The sequence below is a fragment of the Notolabrus celidotus genome, chromosome 13, assembly GCF_009762535.1.
Source record: "Notolabrus celidotus isolate fNotCel1 chromosome 13, fNotCel1.pri, whole genome shotgun sequence".
NCBI classification, from domain to species: Eukaryota; Metazoa; Chordata; class Actinopteri; order Labriformes; family Labridae; genus Notolabrus; species Notolabrus celidotus.
This window is the reverse complement of record NC_048284.1, coordinates 15,457,184-15,470,374: the sequence shown is the minus strand read 5'-3', so window position 1 is coordinate 15,470,374 and position 13,191 is coordinate 15,457,184. Positions and strand designations below refer to the sequence as shown.

General features: G+C 39.9%; 1 protein-coding gene across 8 annotated transcripts in view; it reads left to right on the top strand.

The window, feature by feature from the left end:
• esrrgb (estrogen-related receptor gamma b) overlaps positions 1 to 8,657 on the top strand; it is a 164,709-nt gene extending 156,052 nt beyond the window's left edge. For all 8 annotated transcript variants that reach the window (XM_034699149.1, XM_034699148.1, XM_034699154.1 and 5 more), the window contains 2 exons: positions 1,077 to 1,346; positions 4,653 to 8,657. In XM_034699149.1, coding sequence (XP_034555040.1) covers positions 1,077 to 1,346; positions 4,653 to 4,897 — 515 coding nt within the window. In that variant the 3' untranslated portion in view covers positions 4,898 to 8,657. The remainder of the gene's footprint in view (positions 1 to 1,076; positions 1,347 to 4,652) is intronic.
• Positions 8,658 to 13,191: the final 4,534 nt, after the last annotated feature.

Genomic DNA, 13,191 nt, shown 5'->3' with positions numbered 1-13,191 from the left:
CCGTCATCGTCATTGTCATTGTTTATTTCGGTCCTTTTTGGTATTGATTTATTTTGAGTGTTTGTTAATAAATAGAAACAAACTTTGGACTTTAATTTTGATTAATGGCAGGATGCGTCACAAGCACGATCCCATTTAGTCTCTGCAGCACCTTACAAACTGAGCCGCTTCATAACATGCAGCTTTGTTTTAAAGGTAAAAAAAAAATGTCATAACAGCATCAGACTCTGATTCTGTTGTTTTAAAATCATGTTCAATTATCTCACTGGTGTCCCTGCACTGTTAGGTTTTCAATAATTAGAGTTGGCTATGTGCTTGGTCTGTGTGCTTTCGTCCAGTTAACTTGGTTTTACTTTGTGCCTATTTGACTCCAGGAGAGAAACACTGAAGTCCACCAGATAGAAACAAATTTCTTCAATAAACATTACTCTCCCAAAAATGTCTGACCTAATGCTCAACAAAAAAAATTGAAACATTAGATGTTTGAGCATCATGATCATGATTTAACATGATTTAATAAACTCTTTGAAATGGTCTCAAGCCCAATACATTAGAGAAGGGTTCCTCACTTTAATAGTTTGTGAATAACTTCTTAATCCCAGCCCAATATTTTAGTCATTTCAAATGAAGAGTTCATATCTTGCGATAAAAAAACAACAACTGTTGTTTTATTTAGTCTTAAACAAGCTACAAACTAGGAGAAGTTAAATATAAGAGTGTATTCGCCCTCACTAAGCCATGCCTAACACACTGATGGACTGGGTTTCTAAAGTAGTGACTGTAGCTGGTTGCGGGTTGAAGCAGGCCTGTCTCGTGTTTCAAAGGGCTCCACACTTGACTGATTTATGTTCTTCCTTTAGCCTCCACATACAGCCATCGGCCTCTGTTTCATGTTGGACTTCTCCGGGGATTACGCACTCGACCAAACAGGCCATAAAACACACAGTGGACTTGAGACGGCTAGTTATAGAGCAGCGAGGTTAATGGTTGATGCCATGTGGTTATAAAGTGTAGAGAGTGTACAATAAAGAGAAGAAATGTTAAACAAACTGATGAATTTCATTTGGATTCTGCAGGTTTTTCCACTCTCTCTCTGGCAGACCAGATGAGTCTACTACAGAGCGCCTGGATGGAGATCCTGGTGCTGAGCATTGTATTTCGCTCGCTGCCCTGCGAAGACGAGATAGTGTACGCCGAGGACTACGTAGTGGACGAGGATCAGGCGAGGGTCTCGGGCCTGCTGGACCTGCACGTTGCCATACTCCCACTGGTGAGACGCTACAAGAAGCTGCGCATGGAGAAGGAGGAGTTTGTCACGCTGAAGGCCATCGCCCTCGCCAACTCAGGTATGGATGAACATCTTCCTGTAGGACAATGTGGAGTCGTGTAGTGCAGGAAATATCAACCAAATCCACAAAACTTTATTTAAATTGTTGTAGAGGCAGCAAAGTTGGCAAATGCATCAATATTTTGGGGTGACTTTCAGGGAAATGTTGGAATACATGCAGAGGTGTCAAGTAACGAAGTACAAATACTTTGTTACCTTACTTAAGTAGAAATTTTGGGTATCTATACTTTACTGGAGTAATTCTTTTTCAGACGACTTTTTACTTCTACTCCCTACATTTTCACACAATTATCTGAACTTTCTACTCCTTACATTTTAAAAATAGCCTTGTTACTCTTATTTCACTTCGGCTTGTCATCTTTAAAAAAACACACAAAAAAACTAAAATCTATACCTATAAATCACGCCATCCAGATAGAATGAATTTGTTTGTGGTTGGATGGAAAGTATAAACATGATTCATTAACATATTAATATAACATTATAGTCAATATGGCCTTTAGAAACATATTTTTTTTGGGAGGTGGGGTAGTGCACTATAGGCCCTTGTGGCGCAGCCTAAGCTTTTGTCCTTAATGACATTTTTCCCCCCTTACATTACTTTTAATTTTATACTTTAAGTAGTTTTGAAACCAGTACTTTTACACTTTTACTTGAGTAAAAAGCTTGAGTTGATACTTCAACTTCTACAGAAGTCTTTTTAAACCCTAGTATCTATACTTCTACTTGAGTAATGAATGTGAATACTTCAATAAAACTTTGAAGGAGTGTAATTTAGAAGCTGGAATGAAATACTACAGAATATATCAGAAATCCTGCCTTGCAGTAAGAAATAACATTTAGATTTTTCATCCTTGAAACTTCTCAAAGTTGGAACATTTTGAATAGAGAATATTAGAGATTTTACCTTAAGTCAAGGAGTATGTAAGAACATTTTTAGAGCTTAACTACTTATCTTAAATTATGTTCATTGTACATTTCTGTTATTTGGTCCAGTTAGCCTTTTTTTCCCCTCCCAAAATTCAACACTGTTCATTAGCGTGTCAGGAAGGTTTATCTCTGTGTCTAATCGTAGTATAAATCTAGATAGATGGCATTCAATTAAAGCAAACAAAGAAATAAAACAAATATTGTCACGTGATTGTCGGTATCTGGTGGGCCGATCACCTCCTCGTTGAAGGAGACCTGATAAGACGGGACAGAGAGGTCACAGGCAGGGTTGTTTAATTTAAAGCTCCCTGTGTGTGTGAGAGTGTGTGCGTATCTTTATTTTAATTTGTGTGCAGATACATACATGCGTGTGTGTGACTGTCACATTGTGCTCTCATTCTCTCCATCTCCATAACAGTAGCTGCCAGCGCGCCGCTGCCGAGGGAGATATATTTAGCATTTCATTAGGAAAACAGGGGCTGTCAATAAAATGTGTTAAGTGGAGTGGAATGAGCGTCGGGGAGCGACGGGCCTCGTTTGTTCCAATGTGAAGATGCTGCTCCCGTATCGACAGTTTGCTTTTCATGAGGCCGGGCCTGTCCCCCCCTCGCTAATCAATGCCTGTTAGGAGTCTTTTCTCCTGCCTGACTGAGAAATGGAAAAATGCTGAGCCCAGAGCTTTAGTCTTCTGATGACAAACTCTCCATGGGAGGGGAGGAGAGAAGAGGGGAGGATAAACAGGAGGAGAAAGAGAAAACGGAAGGGGAGGGAGGGGGGTGTGATGGAAAGAGAGGGATGTAAAGGTAAAGGGAGAAGTGTGAGAGAGGAAGGCCGGGGTGGCGAGTAAGGCTCAGGGAGGGCGAGAGGGCAGCCTCGGCTCGTTTGAACACTGTCTCGCAGAGCTTGGGCTCCTGGGGTCCTGTGGGTGTGACAGCTGTGGAAATTCATGGCCATTGATTTTGTAATTAGCGGAGTATCGACGGGATTGACGCTAGGCTGCTGACGGATTACATGGAAATTGTTTCTTCAAAGTTAGTTTTGCATTCCGCCCCTAACCTCCTCTAACACACACACACACACACACACACACACGCACACACACACCCGCACACACACGAAAACACTCCCCCTTCGCTTTCCACACACTGACACATATTTCAAAACATATTCTCTCTCCCCTCCTCTCTCTGCTTAACCCACACACTCACAAACTCTCTCTCTCTTTCTCTCTCACACACACACACACACACATACACACACACACACACACACACACACACACACACACACACACACACACACACACACTTGTTCTCTCAGCCAAACGAGGATCAGATCAGTATTAACATGAAGGTTTCAAATGAAGAGTGCTGGAACACATGTGCGGTCCACATAGCCTAGTTAATTTCCCAAGATAGAAACGCAATTTACACAGAAGGCGACTGGTAAAAGAGACTTAATCAGTCAGTTAGGAACATAATTAGCCTTGTACTTTCCCTTTTTTCTGCCTCATTTACATGTTTGTACACGGTCTTCCTTCACTCCACAACTTTCTAACACATAGAGCTGATCTAATTCTCTCTCTCTCGCTTCATACAGCAGCAGTTACTGGTCGAGCTTTAGTAAAATCAGGGTTTTTAGATGAAACAAGTCTGTCTTATTCCATTTTCATTTGATTATTATACTGAAGTAAATCCATATTTTCATGCACATTTAATATATACAGATTATGATGCATCCACAGATTCCACCTGACACTGTACGTCTTTGCGGTGAAATTGTCCGAGAGCAAACCGCTGCTTGTCCAATCCAGCCCTCTCTGTCAGCTCGTCCTTTAGAGGACAAGCCTGCTTTTTTTTTTCCCCTGACTTGTAGATTTACACATAGAGAGCAGTTTTTAATAAGTCTCAACTGGTTTTATTTTAGAGCCTATACATAAGGGGGCCAACTGCTCTTTCTTATGGAAATGAAGGCCATCTGCCGCCATCATTCAGCTGAACGATATCCTAGTAATGCAGCCATCTGAATTCATTAGCAGAGGGGGATGTATGGGGTCCATGATACCAAAAGAAATGAATCTCTCCCCTGTCCCACCGTATATTTATACAGACCTGCAGTACCTCTCCCTCTTCTTCTCTCTCCCTAGAGTCCAGGCCACGCATAGGCATTTATTTAAGGAGCGTCATTAACCACTAACAAGAGAAAACCTCTCTGCAAAATTGCATGTTTGCAAAGAGAGGCTGCTGAATCTAAGGCAGCAGAACGCAGAGTTGTTGCTGCAGTTTTCTTCTTTTCTGCAGATCAAAAGAAAACATTTGATTTCATTTCATGTTAAGCTGTAAAAAATAAAACCTCTCTGTGCTCCTTCCTGCAGACTCCATGCACATAGAGAACATCGAGGCGGTCCAAAGGCTGCAGGACTCTCTCCACGAGGCCCTGCAGGACTTTGAGGGCTCCCAGCATCCGGAGGACCCTCGACGGGCGGGGAAGCTGCTAATGACCCTCCCTCTGCTCCGTCAGACCGCCACCAAGGCCGTGCAGCACTTCTACAGCATCAAAATGCAGGGCAAAGTCCCCATGCACAAACTATTCCTGGAGATGCTGGAGGCCAAGGCCTGACACCCAAGCCAGCAGGTGTTTGACAGACAGCTGCATCAGCCAATGGGAGGCGAGGGACAGTTGATTAAAAAAAAATAAAGGCAGTGTGCCAATTGATAGTGAAGACTTCTGAGTCATTGAAACTCTTTTAAATGATGATGCATTTAAAAGAAAAAGGGACTTGAAATGGTTTTTAAAAGGGTGAATATCAACCTGATGAACGGGATCATGATGATGATGTAAATAAGATGTTGTGTACAGAGATCAGGCAGCTGAGGTCTTGTTATAACCAGAGACCCGCTGCTCTATATCACCTGAAGCTTCTGTGAATTTCTTTCTTTTGTTATTTTCATCTCAAAATTAAATGTTAATATAAATGTCCTAAAGAACTGAACGGCTGCAAAGCCACATTCTGTGTTTTTGTTTTTCCTTTCATAACTTTGAATCTGAGTTGTTAAAGCAATAGTCTCTAACTGGTCTACATATAATATGTGTACTGTATATTGTGTGATATTGCACTGGGCGGGGAGGGAGGCTGAACTGTTAGACATATTCTTATATTCGTCATCAAAGAAAGCAATGATTACCTTCAACAGGTATGTTAGATTTCCTCCTCATATATTTACCTCGTAGTCGCTCCATCCATTCAGCGGGTACAGTAAAACAGGTGCTTACAGAAGGACAATGTGGTCAGTCACAAACAGTTTGCATTAAGCATCTTTGAGTATTGTGGCAATAATGGGTTAAAAAAGAACTTTGGAGTCTCAGTCTTAGAGACTTAATCTCCTCCTCACTTCTCTCTGGGGTCAGCATCATACCCACATATTGGCCTCTGAATATACTGTGAAAGACACACTTGATAAGCTATATTCTGATGCTCATCATTCAAACTGTATACAGCTTGTTTTAATAGCAACATCTTTGCAATACAAAGCAATCTAATCTATCTATAGTCCAGCAATAAATACGAGCTCTGTGAAGTTTCCTTTTGTTTTAAAACTTCTGACTCCATGGTTTGCCACACTGCTGTATTAGATTGCATTATATTGCAAAGGTTGTGCTTTTTCTTGTACCCACTCTACCTTTATTTAGATTTTTCCTATACCAACATGTTAAAGGATGAGAACCACAGTCCATTGCTCCCTTTCAGTCAATTGCATAAGTAAAACCAAAGTCTATTTGCTTGATTAACTTATCTTAACATGTTTTATGATCCCGTATTAGCATTCTCTGATACAGTTTGGATGTCTGAGAAGGAAAAAAGTTTTGCATTTGGAAAAATTTGCCTCATTTTTACCTTTTATGAAAAATATGATTTTTTTTCGTGCAATGATGTGGACTATAGCATATGGGGCATGTGCTTAAACCACTAGGCCAACGGCTCGCCATGACAAATATGATTTTAACATTGTTTAAATGTATTCCACAGGCCTTGTTTTATCCTTCATGATCAAAATTTTAAATCCCCAAGCTCAAGGAAAAATAATGCAGACTTTTGTTTTCTTTTAGCGGAGGGTCATGAGCCTAGTTAGCAAAAAAAATCAAAAACAGTTTCAGAAGAAGAGATAAATGTAGCTTTAAATATAAGTCCAATACAACAAAGTGACACCTAATTAATCCTGCAACATGACAGTAATGACGTAATATTTTCAAACTTTGTTATGTCTAACTTACATCCTGCATACCTTATGAGAAGGTGCTCCTCATTCAGTCACCGACTGCTCTGCAAACACTCAAACTCTGAAACACTTCTGCACACAAACTAAGTTAGGCTTTTGTCAGTTGGAAACCAGTCGCCAAATCATTCAAAGAAAGTCAATCAAAATATGACAGTTATAAACATGCTATCGGATCATAATACTAAAGTAAGAGATAAATGCTGCAAGTAATATATGATAGAGACATAACATAAAGATGAGCAGACGTCGGACGGTTTCTGCACATCAAAGACTCTGACAGGAACACAAGTTACTGATTTATGTAATGTTATGTTTAGATGAATATGGCAGAAAATACAACTCCCATGTTTCACGCCCCTCAAAGTAAAACCACGTATTTCATCACATTGGGAAGAGTAGCAAACCAAAGTCTGCAGAAGCTTAAAAATTAAACAGAAATAAGAGAAATGGCTGAATTTTGAGCGTCTCATTGAATTTGAATTTGATTAAATCTTGTATTCCTATGTTTGTTGGAAATGCAGCTAAACAAGATTGAAATATTTAATCTCTTTTGTTCAGTCATTGGACATCTATTCAATACTGTTGTCTTTGTCAAAATCACTGAAATCTGAAATGTAACCACCAACAAAAAAAACTTTCTTTTAGATAATATTGGGGTCAAAGAAAATCGTCCATGTTTTTTGGGCTTTGTACACTCTTAATGAACACAGACAGACAACCTGACCTTCCCTCCTCAAACCAGAGTTCCTCCACGTTCCTCCTCTCTGCACTTTGAACACTGATAGCAGCTAATTGTTTCCAACTCCCCCCGTCCTCTTAAATTAATATAAGAAAATAAAAGAAAAATGCCTAATTTATTTTCAGACTTCTAAAATGGTTCTACTGCATCCAATTAATTCTAATTGTCTTCTAAGCTGAAATTCTCAAAAGAAATGGAGCAATTAAATTTCTGCTTTGGCTCTACCTTGGGGACAAGAGACATTTTATTTCGGTTGTCGGTGGGGAGGGTCTGTGGAAACCTTTAGAAGGCGATTTCATGGGTGCTTGTAATAGTTTCATAACAGGGCGATCACTGGGCTATGCAAGGCAAATATGGCCACTTTATGTTCCTTGTGTTGGGGAGCACTGGAGACATTTACTTGTGCTTTGTTTACATACTGTACAGCGCTGTACACTGCAAATGTAATGTGCAAATAATTACTGTAGCTGCTGTGCACTAGCATTACTATGATGATTTGTTTAAGTGGCCCGTTTCTCATGATATATTCAACACAAGTTCAAGGCCAACAGCTGTATAATTAGAGTCACTGTACTGTACCAAGTGAGAAAAGGTTTGTTTATATTTCTTTTCTGTGTTTATTGTGACTCTCACTGCTGAAAATCACACTGTTTTATCATCCCTTTTGGTCATCGGCACAGCAGGACGTATAGAGAGTGAAGTAGTCTAGACCCTATACCTCAATTCATGTTTTTGAAAATTACACTGCGTTTGGAAACGGGCCATGCTCTTCCTCCTGGGAATCAGTGGCACAGAAATAAAGTGACATCACTGACTGGGTATTAAAAAAAATGTAGATGAACCTGCTGCAATTGGGGAGCACATTCCTCCGAGGAGAAAGCTGCTTATTCGCTGCTCCATTTGTGGACTTATCTTCTCTCCGTGAGCCCTGAGATGACAAGATTTACATAAAACACGGAGGAACCTGCCCGGCCGTGTAAAGGACCCTGCTAGGTGTGTGTACCGGAGGCATGTAAATACCCAAGAGGTTTACTCCCCTTAAAAAGCAATATGTTATCAATTGTGGAACACGAGTCGAGCTTAAAGACAGTCCATTTTTAATTATGAACTAACTCTGTGCTCGGGTAACTATGCACACATGTTCAAAGTCCTGGTGAGGCGAAGGGTTCAGATGTGAAAAACAAACACCACAGCAGGTTTCTCTGGACAGTATTTTGTGGCACTTTGTTGTGTTCTTCTTTGTTTTTTCGTTGTGTTCAAGCCTAAGGTATCCACGTGTAAATATAAGCTTTTTTTCTGAGTGAGTCAGATCTAACAGTGCACTGAATGTACAGTGACAATAAAATCACATGGTTTATGTAAACGTTGCAAATGATTTCTGCTTTTATTTCCAAGGGGGGGGAAACAGATGGGTCGTAAAGTTTATACAATGTTTAATGACAAGGTTCACCTGTTGTATCTTTCTTTTAACATGATTTAACGTGATTTTAACCCCACGACTTGGAGAAGACTATTCATGATCTACCTGTAATAATGTTGTACAATAAAAGAAAAGAGGATAGCAAAGCAGCAAGATACCTTTTTCAACAGATGGCCAATCAGAATCTGTGATGTACCACTTAACAAGGCCAATAATACTCTACTTTTATTATTTTTAAAACACCAGTTTAAGCTCTTATTAGGCACTTTAAAGTTTATGTTGATTTTGGCGCCCCCTGTGGACAAAGCAATACCTCTTACCGCTTCTTATTTGTTTCCAGTGAACATGTCAGTCTTGTATTCTGACAAAAATAACCACACCCTGCATTATTTGAACACCAAAATGTAACATTCATCATGAATTTTTGCCATGCAAGGAAAACAACAAAAGTTGCACAATGCAGTTCATCAACTTGATTCAACTCAAAACTTTATTGTCGTTCATCTGGATAGCTTGTATACAGCTGAACAAAATTTTGTTTCTCACATGGCATGTGCAAAGCAGTGCAAGTGCAAATAAAACGACAGACAAACAATACACTGACAACAAAGACAGAATATAAAAACAAGACGAAACAACAACATGAGGACAGACTAGAAAGGGCTGACTATATGAGTTAAACTAAACTAGACTAATTATGGATAATGGAGTGAATAGATAAAACAGTAAGTGAGGTAGTGCAGGGTGGAAATGTTGCATTATATATATATATATTGAATAAATAGAACGGCTAAACTAATGAATTGAAATAAATAGGCAGTAATAAATAGTTATTAAAACACAGAAGGCACAGTGGTGGTCATTGTCAGTATAAAGTATTCAGCAGTTCCAGCAGTTTTAGACGTTTTAAATAACTAAATAGAAATAATCAGTTTGTCACTCATGGTCTCATTTGCTTTCGTAAAACATAAAGTAGCATCAGTATCAGTATCAGTATCATCCTGCTACATAAACAGATTCAACAGATTCAAATTATTCACAGGAGCTTTAAATGAACACCCTAATATTTAGCAGGTAGTACACATGCATCAAATACCTTACCATGGGGATACTGCCTCTATATAGCCTAACATGATATAACTCTTTAATTTGTGTTTTATAGTTGTTTGTTTATATGTTATATATTGAAATATATTAGCCATGTTACTTTGATTAGATGCAAGCTGAATTTAAAATGAAAAAAACACAAATTTCAACACGTCTACACAATGTGAGCGCATCAGGGACCAGAGGATGTCTTGTCTTCCTCTTTGACAATCAGTTTTCTTCACAAACTGAAACAGACTGATGTTTTGTGTACCTGAATCACATATAAAATAATTATTTTAATATTTGCTGTAATGTTCTGTTCTTACTTATTTCACAACGTATGAATGTTAAGTTTATGAATATGAAATGTAAGTGAAAAGTAATCATTATGTCATCATTATAGGCAGCTATAACTATAGCTATACTGTGCAGCCAGGTTAGTAATGTACAGTCAAGCAGCACCTACAATGACCTAATCATATGTATGTCTATCTATGTGCGCATATGTACGTTTAACAAGACAGTGCCTTGGGGTGTAACGGCATCCTCCTGCCCCGACTGTCAGTTGGTTCACTGTCTACACAACGTCCCGTTTGACCTTGCGTTTAGCTACAACACCGGCTGAATGCACATCTGACACACTCGCTTCCTTTGTGGTGCAATCCTGTGGAAGTCATTTCATTTACTGGGCTTTTTAACTTCAGCCAATGTGTGGGCAAAGAGGGGGGGTTGGGTGGGTGGGTGGGTGTGTGGGGGAAGCAGTCTGTGTTTAATCAACCTGTCAGGCATTGCCCCCCCTCCTAAACAAAATCAACTGTGATGTCTGCAGAAAGAAGATCTCTGAATATGAGATTAAATTAAACATATAAAATGAAGTTGTCACTTTTTCATTTTTATTCATTGTCTTTGTTCTGTTAGGCTCAATTCTTGTGAACACTAGTTACAACAGCTGGGTATCAACCCGTGATTTTTTTCGGCACAGTGTGTCAGAATTCCCACAGTTAGGACTGTCTGAAGAAGGGTTAAGGAAGTACTCCTTCAAGTATAGGATCATGTATAGTGAGTGTGTGGTTATACAAATTAGAATCCAGACACAAGTCGACACAAAACACTCATTTAAAGATGATTTTATTTACTTGATTATTTATCTACGCAGCAAAAAAAAAAAATAGTCCCTCCGATTTCACGGTCCTTAACGCCTCCATTGCATCAGATTCTTATCAGCGGACTTGCAGGACAAATGCAATTTTTTTTCTGGATTTGCATGACACGATCTTGCTCCACTTTTACCTATCAGAGATAGCTGGGACTCTTATATCTGTGTCTGGTTACTGTCATCACTGTCCTCAAATCTCAAGACCAGCCTGAGACAGAAATTAACACTTTTGCCACAGTGTCAACAAGCAGAGGTGGAAATGTACCAGACTTCTTTCTACAGATTGATTTGATCTGACATGTGTGATCAGATTCTAGCTGGCATCACTTGTTGAGAATTAATCACTGTAGTTATGGGGTTTGACCAATCAGAATCAAGTATTTAACACCGCCAGGTAATAAAGTCATGATAATAACAACGGTTGATGGAGGTCAGCACAACCCCTGTTTGGTTTAATTAAACCACTTAAAGAAAATTGATGTTTTGATATCGGAAACTATATTTGGCGGCTCTTTAATTTGGAACTATAGTTTTAACCTTACAATGGCTCTGTGTTTATATGGAAGCAGCACCAGTAGTGTTAGGGCAGCCGCTTATAAAACTCCCCAAAAATTATGACAGGAAACTTAGCTCTAAAATCTGACTATTTGAGGGCAAGGTGAAGCCATATTTTTATTAAAAATATACTGTACACTTCACATGATATTCTTTTTTTTTCTGTTGAGAGCTAGATGGCTACAGGATGTTTTTATAAAAATACACATCTTGGCTTCCATATAATGACCACTACTCTATCATGTACCCAAAATAGTGACCATCTGATGAACTTCTTATTCAAGAAGCTTTTCTCTTGTCGGTATCTTTTCCTTCTTTCCTCTGTTTGCACTCTTGCAGAAGGGAATTAGGGCATGTCCCACTGTCCTCAGAGTGACTCTCCATTGTGTAAACCATGTTTTATTCACTTAAATCCTCACCAGTGGTCCGGCCTGTCTGTGATGAAGCAGGGGATTTGACACTGTTACACTGCGGCCTGTGAATCACACAACCTTGTTGCTTTCCTCTTTCAGAAAATCTATGATCACACAGTTAGAGCAACCTTGTACTGTCACCACCTGCTAGCATACGCTCCCTCTTCTCCTCTTTTTTTTTTTACCTCATGTGAGGATTATTCAGCAGCCGAGGTGAGAGTCCGCTGAGAATAGGCTGTTAAGTGTCAGTCATGGTTACCCGGATTGCTGTTGTCTTAGACAATGTAACCAGGTGAGAGTGAGTGAAGGAGATAGGAAACCATCAATATGCTCCCTGTGTAAATTGAACAAGGTCATGATTTATGGCTCCCGGCTGCGGTGTGCATACATGCTGAATCTACTCTTTTTTTTTACTCTGTCGCCCGGCTCAAGGACAGGTAAGGGTGCCTTTCTCCTCAGCTCATCCCTGCCACCGTGCAGTGATGGACAGCCCTGAGGAAAGATGGTGTCTTTCAAAATGAAGTGAGCGCCATCTATAGGCAGGATCAGTGACTGGGCCTGCAGGGAGGAAACAAAATATTAGATATGTGTACAAATTCTACACTCTGCTACCTGCTTTTCTCCTCATCCACCAGCCTCTCCTGATTCTTCATCACCTCATCAGTCACGTCCGTCTCTCAGTCTCCTTTTACTCAGGGTCTCAGACAGAGAGCGGACAGCTGTGGGTTTGTCTCAGGCCTCGTGACAGCTGCAAACCCCGCATGGCACTGCATCTGTTCGAGTATCTCCAATACAGCAAGTTACATTACAGTTCATACTGGGCTCCTCTCTGGTGTTAGCCTATTAACCAGTGAGCAGATGGAAATTATATGGTAGGCCTGAAAATGGACTCACAAGTCTCCTGCCTTCTTTAAAATGGGACAATTCAAATAAGGCCTCATGGGAGAAATCAGTGCTTGGCTGTAAATTCATTCAAGGTGGCACAATGAAGTCTTCTCTGAATCTTAAACTTGATTATTTATTTGGATGATTTATTATGTCTGGGTGCCTCTGACGCTGTCGCTTTGCCTTTGGAAGGAGCCAGACGTAACAAATGGAGAGCTCATTAGCATTTGACCTCCACATTACGCTTTGTTTACCTGCCTCTCCTCACCTCTACATCTCCTCAGACAAAATCAGGGCTTTCTCAGTCAGGCTCCGACTGTGACACAGTTTTGTTTCAGGGTGGTAAAGGTAAGTAGCGCATTTGCATTGCAAGATTTCT